General features: G+C 40.3%; 1 protein-coding gene across 1 annotated transcript; it reads left to right on the top strand.

The window, feature by feature from the left end:
- Positions 1 to 5,174: 5,174 nt before the first annotated feature.
- On the top strand, positions 5,175 to 8,916 carry LOC104095576 (AP2-like ethylene-responsive transcription factor AIL1). The gene is made up of 9 exons (XM_009601732.4): positions 5,175 to 5,579; positions 5,667 to 6,174; positions 6,273 to 6,355; positions 6,498 to 6,506; positions 6,680 to 6,768; positions 7,012 to 7,085; positions 7,227 to 7,277; positions 7,767 to 7,843; positions 8,377 to 8,916. The coding sequence occupies exons 1-9, from the start codon at positions 5,378 to 5,380 to the stop codon at positions 8,850 to 8,852; spliced, it is 1,569 nt and encodes a 522-aa protein (XP_009600027.1). The 5' UTR covers positions 5,175 to 5,377; the 3' UTR covers positions 8,853 to 8,916.
- The last annotated feature ends 11,434 nt before the right edge of the window (positions 8,917 to 20,350 follow it).

Genomic DNA, 20,350 nt, shown 5'->3' with positions numbered 1-20,350 from the left:
AGATTGTTAAGTTGGGGGGGTAGCACCAAGAGTTGGTAAGTACCCTCCATTCTCGGGTTTAAGCCTTCGGAATGGAGTCACTTTTAGTAAAATACGCTTTGCTCTAAAGTGAGACTTTAGTCGCTCTAAAGTGGATAATCCAAGTCGAGTGGAAAACAAAATAAAAATAAAAATTGGAGGGTAGAGATTGGAAGTGCAGGAATACGGTGCATTTGGGCAGAAACAAACAACAATGGTGTCTCTCTCTAATGTCCACACCTGACGAACTGCTGGTCTGTGCTCGGCCTTCAGCACTGCCAAAACTGAGAAACTGAAAGGAAACGAAAGGGGAGGAACGAAAATCGAGGCACCTCAATCTAAAGTCTACACTCTCTCTGCTCTGCCTACTTCTCAGACTCTTTTATAATACCATAAAAATATTAGATTCTCATATACTCCTCCCCAGTACTGTATTTGTTATGAATATCCAAACCCCATTATACTACCCATCGGTACACCGAAGAATTTAGAAGCAGTGAGAAAAAGTCTTTATACGGAAAACAGAAGTAAAAGTTGTAATTTTTTAAATGTACTTTATACGAAAACAGAGAATAGAAAAAGCTTTTAAAGGTATATTTTCTAAAATTGTACTAATAATTTGATGGATAGTAAGCACTTGATCTTTTTAAGTTATTTGGGGGGAGGGGGGTCGAGAGGGGGAGGGTTGGACCAAGCCTGCCTCCCTCTGCATTTTCACCTGACTGCCTTGACGTATTACTGTATATGATTTGAAAAAAATAGCACTATACTATTTTTATCGTCATATGCAAAAGTCGGCTATTCTTGTGGGTCGAAAGAATTACTTACTATATATTCAATTGTTTAATACGTAAACTCTGTATTAAATCAACTTAACCAAATATACATAAACTAAAACAAAAAGTTTCATAGGGTAAAATAATACTTAATAATAATAACAATAACTGTTATTATTATTATTATTAAGTTTTTGAACTAACTTTTTATTTTCTCTCAAATTAGTTTTGTCGAGTGTCCAACTTTTGTATGTATGCTCTTGTTTGTGAATACAAAAAATTATACCAACAAGGGTTGTGGTGGAGTGTTAAGTACTCATTTATCCTTAACCAGAGGTAGGGGTGGCTAGTGGGCCGGTTAGGACCGGGACCGGCCCAGGACCGCAAGCCCACATGGGCGGTGGGCCTAAACGGTCTTAACCGGATAGGATCGGAACCGTGGGGTGGTGGGCCGGTTAGTGGGCCGGTCTCATAGGGGAGGCCCGCGAGACCGGGACCGGCTCAAAAGTGGGCCGGTTCAAGCGGTCCTAAACGGGCCCAACGGATAATTTTTTAAATTTTTTTTTTTGACCGTTTGGCTATTTAAAAACTAGCCGTTTGGTCTGCCAAAATAGTTGTTGGCTATTTGCAAAATAGCCATTTAACCCCCCCAAATTTTGTTTTAACCCCAAACTTTTTATAATTACACTTTTTTCCTATTTTTAACTATAAATACCCCCTCATTCTTTCATTTTTCTCACAAAATCATTAATCTCTCTCAATCTCTCTCTAATATTCTTCTATAATTGCTTACTTAATTGTTACAATTTGTGCAAAATTGTGAAGTTGGTGAATTGAAGTCTTCAACGATAATTATTTTTCAACAAGTTGTTCGTCAATTCGGTAAACTCGTTCCAACTCTTAAGTTTTAATATTATAATTTTGTTTGTTTTATTTACTTTGCTTGATTAATTAAGATGGCTTATTCCCTAAAAAAATATTTAGTAAAAATAAGGAAAAATCCAAGAGTGGTGAATCTAGTGGCCAATCTGTTCCTCCTCCATTTCCCCCGTCTCCCCGGCCGAAACCTGTTACCCGTCCTACACCTGCTATTCTTGATAGCGATAGTAGTTTATTACAATTTACCGAGAGTCAATTTTGCCATAATATTGCACTCGGTGAACAATTAAACCATGAATATATGAATGCTCTTTATGGTAATCCAACTATTAATGAAAATGATAATGAATAAATAGATTTTGATGAAACGCAACCGGATGACGATACACCTACTAGTCATGCTCCTGAAGTTAACCCAACTAATAATAATCCAAATGATCCCCCGTCTGACCCTCTTGTTACTGCCCCTACCTTTTCTAGACAATCTTCTAAACGGGCAGAAACATCTCTTGTTTGGCCATTTTTTACTCAACTAAGAGAAAAAAATAGGGCTAAGTGTAAAACTTGTGGCAAAGAGTTAGTTTTAAAATATGTTGGAAGTGGGAGAGGGGAGGGGGGAGTTTGACTAGACACATAATTGCTACACCCTCAAGATAAAGCTAGATATTTTCGTATGAAAGTTTTGGCCGAGGGGACAAGTGCACCTAGTGTGGCTGACCTTAGTACCGGGTCAAATCAATTTCAACCGGGAATTAATACTGTTACCGGTGGTATTTTATATTATGATCCAAAAAAAGACCGGGAAGAATTGGCAAAAATGGTTACTGTTATGTGCTTACCCTGTAGTTTTCCTTCTAACCCTCACTTTGTGCATTATATTAGAAAAGTTTATAATCCTACTTATAAAGGTTTTCCTCGCACAAGCGTAAAGAGTGATATTTATAAATATAAACATAAATATGAACAATATTTGCGCTATTTATTTACTCATATAAATTATCGTGTTGCTATTACAACTGATATTGGTAGAAGTGGTAATGACTGTGATTACCTTACTGTTACCAGTCATTGGATTGATGAGGATTGGATAATGCAAAAGTGCATTATTGCTTATAGAATAATTAATTCACGTCACACAGGGCAATTTATTTCTAGCACGATTACTGATATTTGTAGATATTTTTTGCATTAGTGATAAAATAATATAAGTTTCAATGGATAATGCTACTAGTAACACAAATGTTGTAGCCTTGTTTACCACTACACTAAGTCCTGCATTTAGTAACATTTTTCATGTTAGATGTATTTGTCATATTTACCATTTAATTGTGGGTGATGGTATGCGAATTTTAAATGTTGAAATTGAAAAGGTTAAAATGGCTCTTAATTGGCTTTTTTATTCAAACCGTAGAAGTAGACTTAGAGAATATTTTAAAAGATGCGATGAATTTGGCCTAAGAGAAAGAAAGGTTCCTAAACCTTGTCCAACTAGATGGAATTACATGTATGAAAGTTTAGTTGTTGCATATGAATATAGAAACCCCATAAACTCAACGTTTAATGCTCATGTAAGTGATGATGATGAGCACCTTACAAATGCGGATTGAGCTAATGTTAAAATGCTTGTAGATTTTTTAGAAAAATATCATATTGCTACAAATAAATTTTCTGGGCAATATTATCCTACTATTTCTAACTGTTTAGTTTATATTGTAGAACTTGCAAATTTGTTTGATCATTTTTCAGAGGGTGGGAAAATTCATCAACTTGCTATTGATTCCATGAGAAAAAAATTTTAAAAATATTTTTTCCCTATTCCCCCTATTTATGGTGTTGCTGAATTGTTAAATCGTACTACGAAATTAGGAGGTCCTCAATTTTGGTATGAAACTGTTTATTATGGTTTAGCACTTGAAGATGAGGAGTTGTCTACACTTGCGGACGCAATAGCCTCAATTAAAATAAATGTTCAAACTATTTATAATGCTTATCAAGTTGCATTAGATCATGCTAGACCAAATGTTCCAACTCCTTCTTCTTCTAGTTCTCAATCATCTAAAAGAATTGCGGGAGTAAGAGTACTTAGTGCTTGGGCAGGGTTCAGGAGTTCTCAAGGTTCTAGTACTAGTGATTTTTTACAACTAAATGAGCTTGAAGTTTATTTGTCACAGGGAATTAAGGAAGTGAATCCCGACGGCTCCTTTAATATTTTGAAATGGTGGAAGGACAAAGAAAAACACTTTCCGATTCTTTTAAGGATGGCCCGAGACATTTTAACTATTCAAGTTTCAACAGTGGCATCAGAGAGCGCTTTCAGTCAAGCAAGCCTTCAACTCGGTGATTATAGAGCGTCTATGAGGGAGAGCTTGGAAAAATCAGTACTTTTCAGAGATTGGATCCGTTCGTAAAGAAGAAATTTTGGACTTGTTGAATCACAACCAGAGGTAGACGAAGCTTATGAAGAAATGCTAGCTGAACTTGCGGAGGATGATGCTTCGCCTGGAAGCGGTGATGACCAAGCTTCATTTCCGCCGCCACCAACGGAAATTCCTCCGGACCTTGAAGGATTTATGAAATTTGTAAGAGATACCATGTAAATTAATATGTAACTTGTATTTTAGCACATCTTGATTAGTTTCTTTTTCTTCTCAATGGTGGTATTAGCACCTTATTGTGCTCATTCCATAGGGGGGAGGAAGACTAAGAAAGATATTGCCATGATTTTTTAATGCTATAATAAAAATATAACGCATTACTTTGAATATCTCTTTACAATATTTTTGTCTTTTTATATACCTTAAGCTATACATATAGTATAATATAGTATATACTATACTCTCTCTCTCTCTCTCTCTCTTATATATATATATATATATATATATATATATATACATCTTACTATATACATAGTATATAAGCCATATTCGATAGTATACATCTTACGATATACTATATATACATCTTAATATAGTAAGATGTATATTTAGTATATATATATATATATATATATATACATCTTACTATATACATAGTATATAAGCCATATTCGATAGTATACATCTTACGATATACTATATATACATCTTAATATAGTAAGATGTATATTTAGTGTGTGTGTGTATATATATATATATATATATAAGATGTATATATAGTATAGTATAGTATAGTATATATGTATATATAGTTCGTGGTCCCAGTCCCGGACCGGTTCCAACGAGAAGCCCGCGAAGCCCGAGATTTAGGACCGGGCCCGGCCCACATGCCACCCCTAACCAGAGGTTTCGGGTTCGAGTCCTTGGGTATGGAGTCGTTTTTGGTTAGGGAGCATTTTACTCTAAATGTAGGACTTTCCGACGCGAATTCGGATTTAATCGGATCCTAATGTGGGTACCGGTAAACGGACGTATGAAACAAAAAAAAAAAAAGAATACAAAAAAATGTTGTTCTCATCTTATATGTTCCACTAGTCCACTTGACAAGCGAAAAAAAGACATTTAATTGGCACCGGTTGAGTACAACATAAATCCATCCTACATATATGTACGTACATTCGAGTCTCCTTCACTGAATCTTCGAAGTATGAGCTCAAACTCCATAGAAGCAAGACAAAAAACGCTCACGGAGTTCTAGAGAGAGAAACATATATTTTCAGAGTGTAACATTTGAGTTTTTCTATCTCGTTTTGCTTCGTAATAGTTATAATGAGTACTTGGTTGGGTTTCTCTCTCTCTGCCGACTTCAACATTGGCGACGATGAAGAAGAAGAAGAAGAAGTAATAAAAGATTATCAAAGTCGCAACGAAAATCAAGCTACTGGAAATGACGCTAACTTAGTAGAAGAAACTCCTTTGTCGGTTATGCCTTCACACTACCCTTTCCCTCGCTGTGACACAACCACTGAAGGTCTAAATTTTGTTCACATTATTTTACTTATTAATTCGTTCATTTTTATGAAGTTGATACGTAATACTTTTCCTTTTTTTAAAATAGATTGTTGGAGGTATGAGAATCATGAGATGACTAGTGCTACTAATCTGGACGAAGAAGGCCCAAAGCTTGAAGATTTCTTAGGATGTTGTTACTCAAATTCTCCTCCTGATCATGAACAACAAATTGCTGAAATCAATGTTAACATTCCGCCCACCATAAATCCCTCTGATCACGAACAACAATTTCAGGTAATGGTACCAAACGGTTCATTTCAGAGCTCTAATGAGTTTACAAACTCTACTACTGGTAGTGTCTACCATTTGCCATTTGATGGAGCTACTTCAGTTTCTGGATTTAAATCTTGGTTACGCCAATCTGCTGCTGCTGCACCATTAATTTCATCTGCTGAAGAAAATAGAACTAACAATTGCCAAACACTTTCGCTTGCCGCGGCTCCGAAAAAGCGGCCGGTAGCTGTTAAGAATGTTACCGGTTCAAGGGAACCGGTTCCGAGAAAATCCATTGATACTTTCGGCCAAAGAACCTCTCAGTACCGTGGTGTCACAAGGTAAAAAAAATTACACCATCAGTTCATATATCTTAAACTCTTTTTTGCTTAATAATTTTGAATAATTATTGTTTCGTTAAATTAATGGACCAAATTAGACATCGGTGGACTGGAAGATACGAGGCTCATTTGTGGGATAACAGCTGTAGAAAAGAAGGGCAAACTAGGAAAGGCAGACAAGGTGCGTATTATTACTGCTTTATGTACTGAAATTTAATTAATTTCTCTAGGGAAATGTTACTCTTCTGCGAATATACTGACGTTTTTTTTCTTGTTTAATTTGTTGTTTTATCTTTGCTTCCTCCAACATTTGGATCAATCAGTCTATCTAGGTATTTGACATTCTCTTTTTCCTTTTTTCTTTTCCGGTTTCTGACACTGTTGTTCTGTTTTGACTTGGGCTTAAAATAATTTTGACATTTCGAAATTTAAAGTTAATTATGTTCCTAAAGTTTGGACGGTGTGTGCATGTTTAATTTAATTCTTGCACGTAAATAAACTTCAGGTGGTTATGATACGGAGGAAAAGGCAGCTAGAGCATACGATTTAGCTGCTTTAAAATACTGGGGTGCCACCACGCATATCAATTTTCCCGTAAGTACATTTCCTTTAATAATCTTCGGATAATCAAGTTTTAAACTTGAGAGTTCTAACTTTTCTGTTCTCACCATTAAATCATTGCACGTATATTTGTTGTAATTTTAGTTATTTTTCACGTCTCTATACTTCGTTATCGTTGAAAAAATATTGGATTCAGTTGATCCCTTGAGTTTATACAACATCCTCCCTTGCTAATTCTTAATGATAGGAATATTAATCAGTGATTTTCTATATCAGCTAAACACTTATGAAAAGGAGCTGGAGGAGATGAAAAACATGAATAGGCAAGAATTTGTTGCACACTTGAGAAGGTAGGTAGAGTAATGTTCCTTCCATTTTTTTCACTAGTCTTATTTTTCTTTTCCTGTTTGATGGTGTATTACACTGAAAAAGATGAAACATACTTGTAATTCAATTGCTAAATTTGACCTTCCCATTTTTATGTTAAACAGGAAAAGCAGTGGGTTTTCAAGAGGAGCATCAATGTACAGAGGAGTAACGAGGTTCGTAGCATAGCATTAAACCAAAAGGCAACCTTTTTTTGCAACGATTAAAGTGTTTTCACATTCACTATTTTGGCTGCAAAATTTTGCAGCTTTCTTTGAATGCAATTATCTTTGTTCAATAATAGGGCAACAGGCAAACTTTAATGCATGTGCAATCATGCAAACCAATGAACCATACCTATGAAAATCTAGTACCTAAGGAAAATATATTGTATTAAATCTCTAAAATCTCTCTCTAGTTCTCACAAATTTCGAATCTCCAATTCTCCACACTAGAAATAGTACGAAACTTATTTTAACTAGAAATAAAAAATCTATCCCCATATTAATTCTTACTACGAAATTTTATTTACCGCAAATAAACTAGCAAATATCAAATTATAAACAATTAAGATTTTCTACTACAACTTTCAATTAGTTTTCCGACAAGTACCAGGCGTATAGAATTGGGCAATACCCATTGATTAAACTTGGGAAATTGGGCAGGCATCATCAGCATGGGAGGTGGCAAGCCAGAATTGGAAGAGTTGCAGGCAACAAGGACTTGTACCTTGGTACCTTCAGTAAGTAATTTGTTTGTCTTATTGTTTTACTGTGTATTTTTTTCCCAATTTTTTACTCATTTTCTGTTCGTGTGGCTGTCTTCCTATTTCTTTTTTTTTCTTTAATTTTCTAACAAGCCATTTTGGTTTTATTCTCTTCAATGTGCTATTAAGTTATTGAAAAGGAACTACATCTTTAATGTGAATTTTGGGCCAAATTTTTTTATGACTAACGAACCATAAGTTCAGTCATTTTAAAGTGAGAAAAATTAGTACTTACAAAAAGAATTCTCATCTCACAAAATATTAACCGAAAACAAACATTACGAAATCGGGCTTGGACAGATAGATTTAATCCTGTGTATTTCAAATTCATAGGAGTCTTAGCATATTTGAATCCGATCCGGTAATACTTGAGAAAGATTAGAATATTTTAGTATATGCGAACATGTCATTCATCCAACTCATCTAAACATCAAATATCCCAACCTTTGGGAATTTGAATCACAGAATATTCTCAGTCCCATATTATTTGGTCATATGTCTAATTTCAGGTACTCAAGAGGAAGCAGCTGAAGCGTATGATATTGCTGCAATCAAGTTCAGAGGAACAAGCGCTGTAACCAATTTTGATAGTAGTAGGTACGACGTCAAGAGGATTTGTTCGAGCACAACTTTAATTGCTAGTGATCTAGCCAAGCGCTCCCCATCAAAGGATTCTGGCGTCAGCCCATCTTCCTTTGAAGACTATAATAATTCATGCACATCTTCACCTCAACCCATTTTGGCCATAACAAATGGGGAGCAATTGCAGCAGCAGCCTGCAGATAATTCATTCATGGACATATCAAACAGCAGGAGCTCTGGCTCTCGTTCTGCTGAAATGAGTTGTGATTTCGGGGTTGGATTAGAGTATCCCCAGTTTGAAGATGGACGCAAAAGAATTGATGATAATACTCAGAGCTTAGGACGAATTGGGAATATGGACCTAGTTCATCCAGTTCCCATGTTCGCATTATGGAACCAATGAAAACCGAAAACTATGTATGAGTCTTTTGTTTGCAACTGGTGATGAATGATGATACATTTCTAGAGATTAGTCTAACTCCCAACTGTTTTGGATGTTAATTCGATGGCAATGAAAACAAAAGATGAATGCAGCTTTGGTAGTTTGAAGCGATTTTTGAGCTCATAAAACTTGCTCCCACATCATTTTATCCTTGTCAACAAATTCATAGGCGGATTCAGGATTTGAAGTTTATGGGTTTCTGTCGCAATCTCAAATTAATATACCATAATAAATACGTTCATAGTTAGATATTTATAGATATTTAGTAAATTTTTAATAAAAATATAGGATTTACGCAAAAGTTACTGTGTTTCTGAAAACTCATATACTATACTATGCCCTGTCAAAAATAGTAGTACTATTTTATTAAGCATGCCTTATAGTATATCGACACTAGTAGATTAACTCGAAAAAAAAAAAATCATGGTATTCCTTAAATTCTTTAGTTAGTCACTAATAACATTTAACAAGTAGAAATTGCTTTAAATTATATCCTCACGTTGCAAAACAATGTCAAACGCTAATAGGATATGCGTCCATGTAAAATTATGACTCTTTTGCTCTTAAAAATGAATAATAATTGAATTTATATGCGGTTTTAAGGATATGTGGACTAATTCAATACAAATGATTAATACGTTAGATGGGCAAATTAATGATAGAATAAACAGCCAAATCAATAGTAGAATTGAGTCCGGGCTCGGTTATGAGCTTAACAATTAACCTGTCCTCGGTTCGGAGCCAAACACTTATGATGAACTACGAGAAAAATTAAGGACTTTGAATCACTTTCAGGAGTAGAGTAAACAAATATATATTACCTTGATATGCGTGTTACAGTGTCTTTGTTGAATAATAAACCTCTCATTTATATAGTAGAGGAGTTTTACCCACAAAGGTAAAAATCTTCCTTTTCGCTAATCACTGATCTGCTATCGATACGGGCCGAGATCCTCGCCAAGATATCCAGTTGGGCACGGATATCATGGCCATTTATTAATCACGCGCGGTCGTTTGGTAATGCTTTCCGAGATCTTGAAACACGAACCAGATCCGGGGAATGTGATCTCGATGGTTCCGAGGGCAGGTGTCTTGCTCGGGTTTTGATACGAGAGGCTCCTAGCTCCGATTTTGGTTACTTGTAGTTACGCCCTTGCTTCGTTTGCCCTATTCGGAAAATCGGGGCGCTCATTAGCCTCGGTTTTACCCGTTTATATATATAGTCTCCTTGTTTCTCAGAGATTAGGTTTTGTCGAAATGATGAGAAATGATATATGTTCTCATGTTCCTTCCTCTGTACGTTACAACCGAAACGACGAAGAAGTAGAAACGTCCCATCAGTCGCGTCGTTCTGACTTCGTACACATGTCAACCATCGGTTGATTGCCCCCGAATGCGAAGTGTCGCGCACTTTCCCTATAAAAGCTTTTATCCCCTTTCTTTTTCCACTTTCCGATCAAGCTTCTACCTTCGAATAGCTGTTACCGTGTTCTTAACTCACATCATACTAACCTTTCTTCTTTCTTTTATAGGTTTGCCTAAGACCGTCGAGCTTAGGCCTTTGGAAAGGATGAGGACGTATCCTTATCCGTTGATCCCTCTGTTTCGGGACAACCCGGGGCTGCCGCGGGGGAAAAGAAGAAGAGGAAAAAAAAAACCTTTGGGTTCCCCGGGTCCCAAGGTAAAGCCAAAGAAGAGGGTGGCTCGCAAGCCCATGAAGAGTACCAGCTCCCGGGTGCCAGATTCGGACTCGCTTCTCCGGCTCAGGGATGAGTCGAAGAAGACCATATTTTTATTGCCCATGGAATGACCCCTCCCGGGGAGCAGGCGGCAGCCGAGGGGGAGATTCGCGAGGCCGACTTCCCTCAGACTCGAAAAGCCGATATGGAGATAGGGGTGGGACCCCGAGGACGCCGGTTCTGCTCCGAAGGAAGCACCCGATGTGATAGAAATTATGGGAACGCCCTCTTACACCGAGTCCATGCTTGAGGAGGCCCAAGCAGGAAAAGAGAAGTCTAATGAAGGGGCTCATGGCGCGGACGATCCCCTTCATTCTTTCTTTGATGATTTGGACTCGCCCACTTTGGAAGATATTTTCGGGATGGGCGACTTGGAAGTCCCGAAGAAGGATACATCTTTGAAAGTTGGCGGGCTGAGTTCGAGCCCAAAATTGATTAATCAGTTTCCCGCTCCAAGTGTGGACCCTGGTCGAAATAGATCGGTTATTCTTACAGTCCCGGAGGATGCCAGGGTTCTATCTGCTCCAGTGGGAGTAGCCAGCTATCTCTGATGCATGGTGAGCGAGGAGGACTAGGCAAAAATAAACGAGGTGGACGTGCCGTGCCTTTTCAATGAGGCAGTAATCGCTGAACCGGGTAAGGCATCATTACGTCTTTTTGAATTTTACTTAGCTTTTTAATATCTCTCACGACTTTCATTATTTTACAGGCCTCTATACTTCACCACGAGAGATTCCTGCAGTATCATGTCGAGGTCAATCAGCTCGAGCTCGAGCTCAAGGAGCAGGCTTGAAAGAAGGATATGTACAAGCTCCTCAGCGAGCAACAAGACAGGACTGTCAAGGACCTTCAGAACGAGTTGGATAGGGCTCATAAGGAAGCATCGGCCCTGAGGCGGGAGCATGCCAACTTGGTCGAAAAGGTAAAGGTCTTTGAAGTTAGAAACGAGAAACTAGTCGTAGTGGCTAACGACAAAACCTCGCAAGTCCAACAGAAGATCGGCCAGGTCGACCAACTCCAAAAATAAATGAACGAGATCCAAGCCATGGCTGATGCGTGGAAGAGCAAGATGGATTTGTTGGCTTCAGAGAAAGAAATAGCCCAGGCAAAGCTGACATCAATAGAGGTTCAACTTCGGGTGGCGAAGGAGAAAGCTGACAAGCGGGCTCGGCTATCGCAGAACGGGACGCCCTCGGTAGAGAGCGCGAAACAATGAAGTCCAAGATGGAGACAACCTCTACCGATGCTGAGGAGATGGTGGCCTAATACAAGGCCGATGTCGAAGTAGTCGAGGCCCGCCTGAAGACTAATGCCGAATATGTCAGGCAGTTGTATCGAAGGGAGACCCTCGAAGAAATTCACGCCCGAGCCTTCGATCTGTCGGCCAAGATTGAGGAAGCAATAAAGCTTGAGGCCGAGGCAAAGAAACGTTTTGAGCCTGAAGGTGCCGAAGGCTCCGAGGGTTCTGAGGGGTCCGAAGGCTCCGGCGGTTATGATGACGAGTTGGGCCCCGGTGAATATCAGGCATGAATGCCTTAGAACGTTTTTTGATTTTTGATTTGTGTATATTTTTTTTTCATTTTGAGGCCATTTTTATTGGGCTTTGTAAGTACATTCTGGAATATATTAGATTTCCCTTTCTGGCAATTTCAAGTCTCTACTTTTTTAGCATCTTTTCATAATCTCTATTCTTGCAAATATTTCTGATGCCTTAGCATAGAATCAAATATACCAATAAGTCGTTCGTTTTTTATATGTCCGAACAGAGCCCGACTTCGATGCAACTTTATTTGCTCGAGGTCTTGAAAATTCCATGTGACTGGCAGTTTTCCCAAGATGCTTAAGTGATTTTAGATGATGCTTTGCCGAGGGTAACCTTTTAGCAGGTTTTGAATTTTTATAAAGGCCTTATGTTCTGATTACAATCTTCGGACGTCTCCGAGCTATTTTTTAGGGTGGCCGTAGCCTTTCGTGTTTAAGCACTACCTAATAGGTTTTGTGCCGACGGGATTTTATATCCCGAGTTGCCTGAACTTATTTCGAACAACAGTCCCCAAGTAGGGTAGCCCTTGGGCTTGATAGTCCCCGAATAGGGGTAGTCCTTAGGCTCGATAGTCCCCGAATAAGGGGTAGTCCTTAGGCTCGATAGTCCCCGAATAAGGGGTATCCCTTAGGCTCGATGTTCGAATAGGCAAAGTAAGGTAGAAACTTTCTTTAATTTCTGTGTGTAAAGTACATGATCGGAAGTGTGCAAAAGCTTGTATTATGGCTAAGGTGGCCTATGCGGGCACGATTCACTTGACCGTTTGACCCTTACAATAAATCCTAAGCACTGAGCTTAAGTTGTTCAAGTACAAAGTTTCCTTCTTTCCTTTATAAGAACCTTAACCTGGGGGTGATGGACCCTAGTATTCGAGGTCGATCTTGAGAGGGATCGGATATTGTTGATGTGACCATTGACTCCGATTTAAAATCGTTCTTCGAATCTAAGTTAGCATGATTTACCGTTGCCTCATTAAAAACTTCGCCGGGAAACCCATTTGGGACAAAACGCGGTTCAAAGGAAAAAGAGTGCAACACGTGCTTTCAGACCTAATAGTCACATTCTCCTTTGGTTGTTGCCTGCAAGCATTAGTGTAATTTATAATATTATAAAAAATTAAATGAGATCGTACCTTAGCAATAGTAATGCTTTAAGTGCGTCACGTTCCAGTTGTTCGGTAGCTGTGTACCGTTTCCCGCTTCGAGTTTGTACGAGCCCTTGCCAGTAATTTTGACGACTCGATATGGTCTTTCCTAATTCGGTCCCAACTTTCCCTCGTTCGGTTTTCGGGTATGCAGTGTTACTTTTCTTAACACCAAGTCCCCTATCTTAAAGTGTTGGAGGCTAGCTCTTCGGTTGTAATATCTTTCTATCATGTTGTTTTTGGGCGGCCAACCAGACTAGGGCAGCCTCTCGTCTTTCATCCAATAGTTCCAGGCTCGTACTCATGGCTTCACCGTTTGATTCTTCGGTCGCATATCGGAACCTGAGGCTCAGTTCTCCCACTTCGACCGGTATTAATACTTCATCACCGTAGATCAATGAAAATGGGGTGGCCCCGGTACTAAATTTTGAAGTTGTACGGTACGCCCACAAGACTTCAGGCAGAATTACCTTCCACTTTCCTTTGGCATCTGTCAACCTCTTTTTCAAGTTTTGGAGTATGGTCTTGTTTGTAGATTCCGCTTTTCCGTTCCCACCAGTGTGATAGGGTGTGGATAGTATCTTTATAATCTTGTGTTTTTCAAAAAACTTGTTTACCTTGTTGCCGATGAATTGTTTCCCATTATCACACACGATCTCGGCCGGTATCCCGAACCGGCATATTATGTGGTCTCAAATGATGTCAATGACTTCATTTTTCTGGACTTTCTCGAACGCTTGAGTTTCGACCCAATTGGAAAAATAATCGGTCATAAACAGTATGAATTGAGCCTTACCAGGTGCCCACGGCAGAGGACCGACGATGTCCATTCCCCATTTCATGAACGACCATGGGGACAAGACCGAATGGAGTAGCTCCCCGAGTTGATGGATCATCGGTGTGTGTCTTTCAAAGCTGCCGCATCTTCGTACAAAGTCCTTTGCATCTTTCTCCATGTTGATCCAGTAATAGTCGGCCCTCATTATCTTCCGAACCAAAGATTCCGCCCCCGAATGGTTTTCGCATGTGCCTTCGTGAACTTCTCTCAAGACATATTCGGTGTTTTCCGACCCCAAGCATATGGCGAGAGGGCCGTCGAAGGTTCTTCTGAATAGAATCCCTTTGGACAGGATGAACCTGGCTGCCTTCGTGCATAGAGCTCTCGATTCTTTAGGATCTGAGGGTAACTTCCCATTCTTCAAATAGTCTATGTATTTGTTTCTCCAATCCCAAGTTAAACTTATTGAGTTTATTTCAGCATGGCCTTCTTCCACTACCGATTTCATGAGTTGTACGACTGTTCCCGAGCTAAATTTATTGTCATCAACCGATGAGTCCAAGTTAGCCAGTGCATCACCTTCACTATTTTAATTTCGGGACATGTGTTGTAGGGTCCATTCCTTGAATTGATGCAGCGTTACCTGCAATTTGTCTAAATACCTTCGCATTCGTTCCTCCTTTACTTCGAACATCCCATTAACTTAATTTACCACAAGGTGGGAATCACACTTAGCTTTGACCACCTCGGTCCCAAGGCTTTTAGTCAATTCGAGACCTGTAATCATGGCCTTATACTCGGCCTCATATTTAGTCAATTTCATAGTTCTAGTTCTAATAGACTGCCTAACTACGTTACCCGGAGGCGGCTTCAACATGATGTCGAGTCCATACCTCTTTGCGTTTAAGGCATCCCGTAAAGAGGGCCCATATTCTCGAGGAAGTTCCCGAGGTTAACAACAATTCCTTTTCGACTTTGGGTATTAAGGTCGGCGTAAAGCCGGCCAAATTTTGTGATTTGATGGCGGTTCAGGGTCGATATTCGGTATCGTACCCGCTAATTTCTATGGCCCATCTGGCCAACCGGCCCGAGAGCTCGGGTTTGTGCATAATGTTCTTTAGTGGGTAAGAAGTTACGACACATACGAGGTGGCATTGAAAATACGGCTTTAACTTTCTGTAGGCGCTTAACGAAGCGGGCGCCAATTTTTCCAGGCAAGGATACCTTATTTCAGCCTCGTCTAGGGTTCTACTAACATAGTAAATAGGAAATTGCGTACCTTTCTCTTCTCATACTAGGACTCCACTTACTGCTACCTTGGATACTACTAAGTAAAGGTACAACAGCTCGTACGCCTTCGGAGTATGGAGCAAAGGTGGACTCGAAAGGTACCGTTTGAGTTCTTCCAAAGCTTGTTGGCACTCCAGGGTCTAAGAAAAGTTATTCTTCTTCTTCAATAATTAGAAGAACTGATTGCTCTTGTCTGAAGACCTCGATATGAATCGGCCCAGGGCTGCTATGCGCCCGGATAGCCTCTGAACGGCCTTGACACTGTCCACTACAGTGATATCTTTTATAGCTTTAATTTAATCGGGATTGATATCATCCCTCGGTTAGACACCATGAATCCAAGGAATTTTCCGGATCTAACCCTGAACGTACATTTTTCAGGGTTCAGCTTCATATTGTACATATTCAATATGTCAAAAGTTTTCTGCAAATGTTTCAAATGGTCCTCTGCTCGCAGGGACTTAACTAACATGTCGTCAACATAAACTTCCATTTATTTTCCTATTTATTCTTCGAACATCTGGTTTACTAGGCGTTGATAAGTGGCATCGGCGTTCTTTAGTCCGAACGATATTACATTATAACAATAGGTGCCGAATTTAGTGATAAAGGAGGTTTTTGCTTGATCACCCGGGTCCATCCGGATTCGTTTGTACCCGGAATAGGCGTTGAGAAAGATGAGTATATCGAACCAAAGATTTCGCCCCCGAATGGTTATCGCATGTGCCTTCGTGAACTTCTCTCAAGACATATTCGGTGTTTCCCGGCCCCAAGCATATGGCGAGAGGGCCGTCGAAGGTTCTTCTGAATAAAGTCCCTTCGGACAGGATGAACCTGGCTGCCTTCGTGCATAGAGCTCTCGATTCTTTAGGATCTGAGGGCAACTTCCCATTCTTCAAATAGTCTATGTATTTGTTTCACCAATCCCAAGTTAAACTTATTGAGTTTATTTCGACATGGCCTTCTTCCACTACCGATTTCATGAGTTGTACGACTATTCCCGAGCTAAATTTATTGTCATCAACCGATGAGTCCAAGTTAGCCAGTGCATCACCCTTACTATTTAATCTCGAGGCATGTGTTGTAGGGTCCATTCCTTGAATTGATGCAGCGTTACCTGCAATTTGTCTAAATACCTTCGCATTCGTTCCTCTTTTACTTCGAACATCCCCTTAACTTAATTTACCACAAGGAGGGAATCACACTTAGCTTTGACCACCTCGGTCCCAAGGCTTTTAGCCAATTCGACACCTGTAATCATGGCCTCATACTTGGCCTCATATTTAGTCAATTTCATAGTTCTAGTTTTAATAGACTGCCTAACTACGTTACCCGGAGGCGGCTTCAACATAATGTCGAGTCCAGACCTCTTTGCATTCAAGGCATCCCGTAAAGAGGGCCCATATTCTCGAGGAAGTCCCTGAGGTTAACAACAATTTCTTTTCGACTTCGGATATTAAGGTCAGCGTAAAGCCGGCCAAATTTTGTGATTTGATGGCGGTTCAGGGTCGATATTCGATATCATACCCGCTAATTTCTACGGCCCATCTGGCCAGCCGGCCCGAGAGCTCGGGTTTGTGCATAATGTTCTTTAGTAGGTAAGAATCTACGACACATACAAGGTGACATTGAAAATACGGCTTTAACTTTCTGTAGGCGCTTAACGAAGCGGGCGCCAATTGTTCCAGGCAAGGATACCTTATTTCAGCATCGCCTAGGGTTCTACTAACATAGTAAATAGAAAATTGCGTACCTTCCTCTTCTCGGACTAGGACTCCACTTACTGCTACCTCGGATACTACTAAGTAAAGGTACAACAGCTCGTCCGCCTTCGGAGTATGGAGCAAAGGTGGACTCGAAAGGTACCGTTTGAGTTCTTCCAAAGCTTGTTGGCACTCCAGGGTCTAAGAAAAGTTATTCTTCTTCTTCAATAATCAGAAGAACTGATTGCTCTTGTCTGAAGACCTCTATATGAATCTGCCCAGGGCTGCTATGCGCCCGGATAGCCTCTGAACGGCCTTGACACTGTCCACTATGGTGATATCTTCTATAGCTTTAATTTAATCGGGATTGATATCACCCCTCGGTTAGATACCATGAATCCAAGGAATTTTCCGGATCTAACCCCGAACGTATATTTTTCAGGGTTCAGCTTCATATTGTACATATTCAATATGTCAAAAGTTTTCTGCAAATGTTTCAAATGGTCCTCTGCTCGCAGGGACTTAACTAACATGTCGTCAACATAAACTTTCATTTATTTTCCTATTTATTCTTCGAACATCCGGTTTACTAGGCGTTGATAAGTGGCATCGGCGTTCTTTAGTCCGAACGATATTACATTATAACAATAGGTGCCGAATTTAGTGATAAAGGAGGTTTTTGCTTGATCACCCGGGTCCATCCGGATTCGTTTGTACCCGGAATAGGCGTTGAGAAAGATGAGTATCCCGTGCTCGTCCGTCGCATCGATCATGTGATAGATGTTAGGCAAAGGAAAAGAGTCCTTAGGGTACGCCTTGTTCAATTCTTGTAATCTACGCACATTCTTAATTTATTTTCTTTTTTAGGCACTACCACTACGTTAGCTAACCAATTCGGGTACTTAACTTTCCGAATGGAACCTATTTTAAGGAGTTTGGATACCTCATCTTTGATGAATGCATGCTTGATTTCGGATTGAGGCCTCATCTTTTGTTTAACCAGGTGGAACTTCGGATCCAAGCTCAGTTTATGAGTGGTTATTTCTGGCAGGATCCGTGTCATATCAAGATGGGACCAAGTGAAACAATCTATGTTAACTATAAGGAATTTAATGAGTTTTTTCCTAAGCTCGGGAGATAACCTCATGCCCAGGTATACCTTCCGATCGGGCAAATGATCGATCAATATGACTTGCTCCAAATCCTCGACCGTTAACTTGGTGGCATCGGAATCATCAGGGGTGATGAACGACCTAGAGACTCTGTAGTCATCATCCTCGCCTGCTCCTTGCTTCTCCGGTTCGGTCGGGCCAGTATCGGTGATTGCTATTTAGTTCTTCCTTCCTAACCGGCTCCGCGTTCTTTTATGTCGAGAGTGTGAACATCAAGATCACCTCATCGACTGCGAGCATTTCTTTTGCAGTCGGCTATTCTCCGTAAACTGTATTGATTCCTCCCGGTATGGGAAACTTCAGTGCCTAGTGTAGTGTCGAGGGTACTGCCCTCATGTTGTGAAACCATGGTCTCCCGAATAGAGAATTATATCTCATATCCCCTTTGATCACATAGAATTTTGTTTCCTAAATGGTCCCGACGGTGTTCACCGGTAGGTTTATCTCCCATTTAGTAGTTTCGCATGCCATGTTGAATCCGTTTAAAACGCGAACTGTTGGCACTATTTGGTCTTGTAGACCCAACTGCTCTACGACCCTCGATCTGATAATGCTAGCCGAGCTATCTGGATCAATCAACACACGCTTAACTCAAGATTCATTTATAAGCACAGATATTACCAGTGCATCATTGTGCGGTTGTACGATGCCTTTGACGTCCTCATCGTTGAACAAAATGGTTCCTTCCGGGACATAATCTCGGGTTCATTTTTCCCTTGTGATGGACACCTTAGTGCGCTTTAGCATTGGTCCCTGGGGGACATCGACTCCTCCAATGATCATGTTGATGACCTGTTGAGGTTCTTCTTGTTCAGTCTATTTATTGGAGTCCCTGTTCCTGAAGTGACTTTTGACTCGATTACTCAGAAATTCCCGGTGATGCCTGTTATTGAATAACCGGGCCACTTATTCTCTTAATTAACGGCAGTCCTCGGTATTGTGGCCATGAGTGCCATGATACTTACACATCAAGTTAGGGTCTCTCCGAGTAGGGTCGGACTACAATGGCTGAGGCTACTTGGTATCCTTGATGCGCCCGATGGCAGATACGATGCTGGCAGCATCGACATTGAAGTTATATTCTGATAACCTTGGTGTGTCCCAAACTCCGAGTGGCCTATCGAAGCCGTTTTTGCTCATGACTCCCCGTCTATTATGGCCTCGATCATTCCTCTTCTCATTTTTTATGCCCAGATCCGTTACTCCTTCATTCTCTGCTATACGGTTGATACCAGTATCTGTTCGGTCTTGGTTCATGATCGGCGACTCTCTTAGACCTGTCATTAGTTCTGATTGGATAAACGGACCCAGAGGGGGTCCCGAGCTTATCATCCTCTACTCTGATTTTTTACTAGTACTTATTATGGACGTTGGCCCAAGTTACCGTCAGGTACTCTATCAAATTTTGTTTCAACTGTTGCGAAGCCAAGGAGCTTCGGGGGTTAAGTCCTTGGGTGCATGCTTGAACAGCCCAATTATCCGAAACCGAAGGCAAGTCTATCCGTTCCATTTGAAACCTCGATATGAACTCCCTAAGCATTTCGTTGTCTCTTTGTTTTACTTTGAAAAATCTAATTTTCTAGTCTCGACCTTGATGTCCCTGGCATGCGCTTTCACAAAGGAATATGTAATCATAGAAAACGAATCAATAGAATTTGGGGGTAAGTTGTGATACCATATCATCGCTCCCTTTGACATGGTTTCCCCGAACCTTTTTAGCAAAACTGACTCGATTTCGTCCTCTTCTAAGTCATTTCCCATTATGGCACACGTGTAAGAGGTCACGTGCTCATTTGGATCTGTGGTTCATTATACTTCGGAATTTCGGGAATACGAAACTTCTTCGGGATTGGCTTCGGTGCCACACTCGGAGGGAAACGCTTTTGGAAATATTTCTCTGAGTCCAGGCCTTTCATTATCGGGGGCGCTCCTAGGATTTGATCAATTTTGGAGTTATAGGTCTCCACTTTTTTATCGTTGGCCTCAATTTTCTTCTCCCCCGATTCCACCCGCTTTGTCAGTTCCTCAAGCATTTTTATTATTTCGGGGTTGGTCCCGGGCTGAGCTTCACCCGGCCTTTCTGTGGCTTG

Source organism: Nicotiana tomentosiformis, chromosome 3, assembly GCF_000390325.3.
Source record: "Nicotiana tomentosiformis chromosome 3, ASM39032v3, whole genome shotgun sequence".
Taxonomy (NCBI): Eukaryota; Viridiplantae; Streptophyta; class Magnoliopsida; order Solanales; family Solanaceae; genus Nicotiana; species Nicotiana tomentosiformis.
This window is presented reverse-complemented; position numbering and strand designations above follow the sequence as displayed.

Coding starts and splice junctions, on each gene's coding strand:
- LOC104095576 (XM_009601732.4), top strand. CDS start 5,378: ATGAGTACTTGGTTGGGTTTCTCTCTCTCTGCCGACTTCAACATTGGC. Junction 5,580..5,666: donor CTGTGACACAACCACTGAAG/GTCTAAATTTTG, acceptor TTTTTAAAATAG/ATTGTTGGAGGTATGAGAAT. Junction 7,086..7,226: donor TTTGTTGCACACTTGAGAAG/GTAGGTAGAGTA, acceptor TATGTTAAACAG/GAAAAGCAGTGGGTTTTCAA.